At 40.0% G+C, this 6,985-nt stretch overlaps 1 protein-coding gene across 1 annotated transcript; it reads left to right on the top strand.

The window, feature by feature from the left end:
* The first annotated feature begins 4,465 nt into the window (after positions 1–4,465).
* Positions 4,466–4,840, top strand: LOC121477543 (glyceraldehyde-3-phosphate dehydrogenase-like). The gene has a single exon (XM_041731955.1). The coding sequence runs from the start codon at positions 4,466–4,468 to the stop codon at positions 4,838–4,840; it is 375 nt and encodes a 124-aa protein (XP_041587889.1).
* Positions 4,841–6,985: the final 2,145 nt, after the last annotated feature.

The raw sequence follows: 6,985 nt of genomic DNA, 5'->3' as shown, positions 1-6,985 counted from the left end.
CTTATTGTATTATTAATGCACATTATTTGGTTACTTAAATTAGGTTTTCTGCAATTTGATCATCTAAAGCAAAGATTTAAATTGGAACCAAAGTCGGTTGATCCTTTCGGCTGGCTTGAGCTGGTGACGTGATGAAAGAAGGGGCACTGGTGCCATTGCTATTTCTTAATGTCTAGTTTTAGAACAAAGAGACAGAAGAATGCAAACTGGCACAGGGGAGGCATGCTTAGAAGACTACTGAGGAATTTGACAGTGGAGAGAATATTTATTAAGAGGAAAAACATGTATTATTTTTATCAAGTGTCTTTATGCAGGTGACTGTTGCCTGTCCTGTCTCCACAGCAAGAACTCTGCAATGGAAAGACTACATCTCCTAAGACTGATTTGAAAAAAGTGTAAGACAATCTCCCAGGACTTTGTCCAGACAATTTGTGTTGAATAGAGAAAGAGGTTACTATAGGCAGGAGTGGTCAGGGAAGGCTTCCTAGAAGAGGTAGTTTTGGTCTTAAGGTCTGAGTAGAGTGCACCAGGCGGACAGGAAAGAGAAAGGCCTCCCAAACAAGAGGCATGGAAAAAGCAAAGCCACAGAATTGTGAAAGGTCAAGATGCTTTCAATGGAAACTAACGAAAACGGCCTGGCTGGAGCAGAGACATTCAGGGATATAGTTTATTAAATACATTTAACAATTTGATCCAAAAGAGAGAGATGCCTTCCAACCGTACGCTTCTTTATCAGAAACTTGTTTTTCAACCAAAGATAATGATAATGTCTAACGCATAAGGGTAGATCTAAGCCACCAGAGCTATCATTATTATTATTTGTTAAAGATTTTATTTATTTATTTATTTATTTATTTATTTTATTTATTTATTTGAGAGAGAGCTAGCATAAGCAGGGGTAGGGAGAGGGACAAGCAGATTCTGCACTGAATGCAGAGCCTGACTTGAGCCTCGATCTCAGGACCCCAAGATCATGACCTGAGCTGAAATCAAGAGTTGGACACCTCACAGATTGAGCCACCCAGGTGTCCCTATCATTATTATTATTAAATGCAATATCCATGTGATTCAGAAAAAGCCCACCCTGGATGAACCACCATCCACCTTATCTAGGCTTATATCCCAACAGATGAAAACTCTCAAGTTTTTTAAGTAAGGGACATCTTACTCCAATGGAGCACCAACTACCCAGTCACCTTTATAGATTTCTCTAGTCAGTTCATAATTTTATTCTGCGCATTATTTCATACCTTTTCCATCCTCTTTGAACATTCAATGAACTTCCATTCTTGAGATAGACCCGTGAAAAGGAGTTTTAGAAAGTGTCGGATGAATCCTAGTCACTACCAGGAGTTTGAAATAAAAGATCCCTAGCAACATTTTCTAGCCTCATTTTTTAGGAATTCACTTGTCTTTTCCTTTCCTAAATTTCTCCTTCCATAGTTTACACATATTGACTCCACAAATCTTTGATTTGTCTATTCTCCCCCAGTGGTTTGCTGCTAAATTGGCTCTTTGAAAAAAAAAAAAAAAAAGCCTGGATCTGTATTTTGTTGACTTCTGTAGTATAAATACTTCCACCATGGCCAATTTCAAGCTACCACCAGTTTGAAATATTTTACAACCAACCCGAGAAGCTGGGAGCTTGTTCTAGCTCTCTGGGCTATGTGCCTTGTACTGTGCTCCCTTCTCATTCTTCAGACGCTCTTCCCATGGGCCTCTACTCTCTGGCCTTTGTAGGGATTTTATGCTTGATAATGACAACAGCCAGAATCAGCTGAATGACCTTTTTTTTAAAAAAAAAAAATTTTATTTACTTATTCATGAGAGACACACAGAGAGAGAGAGAGCAGAGATATAGGCAGAATGAGAAGGAGGCTCCCTGTGGGGAGCCTGATGAGGGACTCAATCCCTGGATCCCGGGATCACTCCCTGAACAGAAGGCAGATGCTCAACCACTAAGCCCCCAGGCGTCCCTCAGCTGAATATCCTTAAATCACTCACCTTAGACCTATGGGCTGCTAAACCACATATTCCCCTATTCCATGTGTTAGGCTCACCTTTCCTCTCATGAAGGTCCATATTTTAACAGTACTGGGTAATGTTAGGGAAGCACAGCAAGCATCAAAAAGCTTCTCTTTTCAACAAAATCCTGGTTCCTTAGCATTCTGGGCATAGTTCTCTTGCACACTCCACAAGAGACAACTCTTATCCCTTATGCACTCCCCTTCAGTGATAAACATCAATGTATATGCAAATATTCAGGTATCTTGTCAAAAGGAAGATCCTAATTCACGAGTGAGGTGGGCTCCAAGAGACAGAATTTTTAACAAGTTCAGAAACCATGTGTGTGCTGCTAGTCCAATGACTATACTTTGAGATCAGACATAATACCCTGTAAGGCCATTCCTAACTCTGGTTGGAGAATACGGTTGCTCATCTCATGGGGAACCTTGATTCTATCTGCCTTTTGGGCAGGGTTTTTCATCCGCACTCAACAGTTCTGAGGATGCTGGTGGTCTCTCCCAGACTTTCAGCTCTGTGGCCCCACTGTCCTCATCTTGTGCCATATCTTGACTCAGTTCTCAACTGCATCCCATCCTGGCAAAGTCAATATCCTCTGCTCCTCACATGTCATCTTCAAAGCATCTCTTTTGCTCACCCTTTCTTTCCCACCAACTCACCTCCCTTTCTAGCTCATTCTCACTTCCCAGGCTGACATTCCCTGCTTCCAGGTCCCCAATCTAGTTTCACCAGTGCTCTTAGCATGCCTGAGTTTTTTATTGGGTCTCTGTGTGGTATTGCTTTTCCATTTGCATTCTCATGTCATTCCATTTACATCTTCAAGAATAGAAGTCACGACTTTTCTCCCGTTTTCCCTCTTCTCTGAGTCACGTAGGTCCCCCCCATGGAAGCAACACTCCTAAGTATCAAGCAGTGTCTTCTGGTGTCTCATCTTCCCTGTTCCTAAGTCCTTCCTTGATTAAGTGATGCATCTTTCTCTATGCTGCAGACTTCTCTTTCCTCTGTACCTAATATAGACCTTAGTCCCTCTCAGCTTCATCATATGAGGGAGCATGGAGTTAAGAGTATAGACATTGGGGTGACAAGGTCTTGCCTGAGCTCAAATTCTACTTTCATCTTTTATTAGATATGCATATTCAGGTAGGTGATATTTTGCCTGTCAAAAACTGTTTCTTTGAAAAAAGGGAATATCATGAACAAACCAATCCCAAGAGTCTCCTAGATTTGGGTGAGCACTGGCCCTGGTGGAGACTTCATGGCTTGTGATGGCACTTACCAGGCAGCTACAGTCTCATATAGTGGTGGGCCCATTTATTTTTTAATCATGAGGAATTTAGAGTAGCTCAGCATCAAGCAGAACCTCATATCCATGTTCTATTAATAGTGCCTGGTTCCTGGCTTGATTCTTGGAACCTTTTTGCCCAGATCCAGTACTGGTTTTGTCCTCGTAAGTTGCTGGATAATGTTGTACTTTCTTCTCCTGAGTCCTCCCATTCATTTATTTACCTACTGTATATCTGCTAGTATTCTAGAAACAAAGGTTTAAATCTTCCTCTTGAGTCCTATTTCAAGCCTGAGTCCCCTGCCTTCCACAGCCAGATTTCCCTAATGACAACTACTGAGCACGTGACACCTCTTATCACTCCAGGTGAGGATTCCCACTCCACTAGGAGCAACAGTTCAAGATATCAACACACTCCATGATGGAAAGTCTTCAAGAAAGATGCAACTCATCTAGGCACTGGATGGAACAATGTGTTATGCCCATAGAGAAGAGACAGAGCAAGATCAGCTTCAGTTATGGGTACTGGTCCCTCGTGGCCAGCAGATCTCATCCTGTAGCTGATGCAGGGAGATGGTCTGCATGAATCCTTCTCATGCTGCGGGTCAAGGACCTGATTCCCTCCCTACCAGGAATAAATATAATAGTGGGGTTGACCAGGTGCTGTATGACATACAGACTTAAGCAGAACAATGAAGGCATATTTATTCTAAAATAGGAAAAGATATTCCCACATGATGTGATTGGCTCAGCACAAGCTGTAGGTACTCTTTATCTCCTGGTAAGAGGTCTTCCAGGGCCAAGGCCTATTCTTACATGACCCTCCAGGACTTGAAAGACCACATGCCAATGACTGCCTTTCTCCATGACTATCTCCCAGAATCATAAGATTCTTAAAGTTGAAGGAGGTCTTCAGGGTCATTCCATCTACTTCCCCACCCATACAATTTGCCCATTGTCTATCATATAGAATTTGGCTGCCTGACATCACAATGCTGCCCCATTAGCTACCCAATTCCTATGCCATGTCTCACTGAACCCACCCAGCTACCAGCCATCCTTGCATCTGGTGAAAACAGTAAGCTCACTCTCTGCTCCTCCTCATTCAACAGACAGCCGCATCTTCTGGTGCAGTGCCAGCTGCGTCCCTGAGACACGATGGTGAAGGTTGGAGTGAACGGATTTGGCCATTTTGGGGGCCTGGTCACCAGGGCTGATTTTAACTCTGGCAGAGTGGATATTGTCTCCATCAATGACCCCTTCATTGACCTCAACTACATGTTGTACATGTTCCAGTATGATTCTACCCACGGCAAATTCCACCACACGGTCAAGGCTGAGAACGGGAAAATTGTCATCAATGGGAAGTCCATCTCCATCTTCCAGGAGCGAGATCCCGCCAACATCAAGTGGGGTGATGCTGGTGCTGAGTATGTTGTGGAGTCCACTGGAGAAGGCTGGGGCTCACTTGAAGGGCATGGAGAAGGCTGGGGCTACCATGAGCATGAGGGTGCATATATCTCTTCAAGATAGTGATTTAATTTCCTTCAGATATGTATCCAGATGTGGAATTGCTGGATTATATTATAGTTCTTTTTTTTTATTTTTTTGAGGGATGTTCATACTGTTTTCTATAGTGGCTGCACCAATCTACATTCCCATCAACAGGGCACAAGGGTTCTGTTTCCTCTACAATCTCTCCAACACTTGTTATCTCTTTTATTTTGGATAATAACCATTCTAACAGGTGTGAAGTGATCTTGTTGTAGTTACGATTTGTCTGATAATTAGTTGACGTTGAGCAACTTTGGATGTACCTGTTGGATATTTGTATGTCTTTTTTGGAAACTGGCTATTAAGTTCCTCTTCCTGTTCTTTTAAAAAAATGATTCATTTATTTATGTGAGTGGAGGGGTGAAGAAGGGATAGAGGGAGAGGGAGAGAAATCCTCAAGTGGACTCCTTGCTGAGGGTGCAGCCTGACTAGGCTCCATCCCAGAACCCTGAGATCATGACCTGAGCTGAAATCAAGTGGGACACTCAACCAACTGAGCCATCCAGATGCCCCTCTTCTCCCTATTTTTTAATTGGATTTGTTTTTTTGCTGTTTTTGTTTATTTGTTTTGCTATTTAGTTGTATAGAACTGCATTTAAAAATTATTTAAGTTGTATAGAAATTTATGGTAATGTGAATAGCCATACAGCAGAGAAAATTTGGCTAGTGGTAAAACAAAAGAAAAAGACACATGCTGTTTCTGAAGGATATGCTATATACCACCAAGCCAGATTAAACATAAGGATAATATTTTTGTAATATAGATTATAAAACTGGCAAAGAGATAAATTCTAGTAAAAGACGTAACTATGAAATATCTGCTAGAAGTCAAATTCTTTTCAAAGTAGGGAATCAGATGCATTTCCACTTGCTTTGCTAATAAAACTATAAAACCCAAAGATTGTGTGGAAAAGGGGAGGAATCAAAGCTAATAGTTACCTTCTTCTTAGAAAGTTTTGAAAATATGGTAATAACTGAATGAATTGAGTTGAAGTGAACTGGAGAATGCTCAGATTTGCAAGCAACAGACTAGGAAAAATAGCTGGATCTAGGCAACGTTTTTCTACAATAGTCTTATAAAAATTAGTTCAATCACCATTAGAGATTTAACAGCCCATTTTTTTCTTCTACTGAACATTACAGCTAAAAATGTCCTTACATTTACATACAAAGCAGTGAGGTGTAAAGTCATGTTATTTTAGCATATGGTCCTATTTCTGCAATGCTAATTTGGTAGATATTTTAGGCAGTTAGTGCAAACACTGAAATAAGAAAATCTATCACCTACATTCTACAACAGTTATAGTTCCCACTTAGAGTTAATGTTTTCAAATTGTCTGCACTTCATTTTAATCAACTTTTATTTTCTATTTTCTTATTATCACTTTACTGAATCAACGTATGAAGTTTGTATTTAAAAAACAATGTTGCTCATGATTTCAGTAGCTTAGTAATCAGTCCTCTCTAACTAGATGGAAAGAAATTAATCTCGAGATCAGGGACCAAATCTTAAAGGTCACCCAAATGCATCTCTCAGCATGCATACATTCCCGAATTTCAGCTATAATTGCACTTTAATGTAACAGCTACAGATATGAAGAGAAGATATTACAAAAAGCACCTTAGGTCACATCTGCACTAAGCAAATTACTAGCATTCTCGACTGAGTTATTTTTTTCACTGAAAGATCAAAATTATTCTATTTTTTTGGACAGGTAAATACAGTTCACCAAAAAAATATTTGCAATCATTAAATAAATATCTAGCTGTCAACTATGCATAAGAACTGTGCTTGCTACTATAAAACAGGCTGAAGATGAAAAATTTGTTTTCCAAGTTTCTCAAGTTTTAAAATATATTATCTATAAATGTTTCTCTTAAAGGCATTCAATCTATGTATCTTAGAATGCCATAAAAATGGCTACGGTTTTGTTCATTTGGTGCAAGTTCTGTGAAACTTAGGCCAAACCAATTCTACTTTTTATTTTTTAAATTTTTTTCCAATTCTACTTTTTAAAAAAATTAAATATTTCTCCAATATGTTTTTTGGGAGCTTAAGTTATCTGAAAAATATGTTTGAAGCAGTGCCCAGAAAGCACAACCAGACAAACAGAAAACATTCAT

Source organism: Vulpes lagopus, chromosome 2 (genome assembly GCF_018345385.1).
Source record: "Vulpes lagopus strain Blue_001 chromosome 2, ASM1834538v1, whole genome shotgun sequence".
Taxonomy (NCBI): Eukaryota; Metazoa; Chordata; class Mammalia; order Carnivora; family Canidae; genus Vulpes; species Vulpes lagopus.
The sequence above is the reverse complement of the archived record's forward strand: the minus strand, read 5'-3'. Positions and strand labels throughout refer to the sequence as shown.

Excerpts from the sequence above, each read along its gene's own strand:
- LOC121477543 (XM_041731955.1), top strand. The coding sequence starts at position 4,466 with ATGGTGAAGGTTGGAGTGAACGGATTTGGCCATTTTGGGGGCCTGGTC.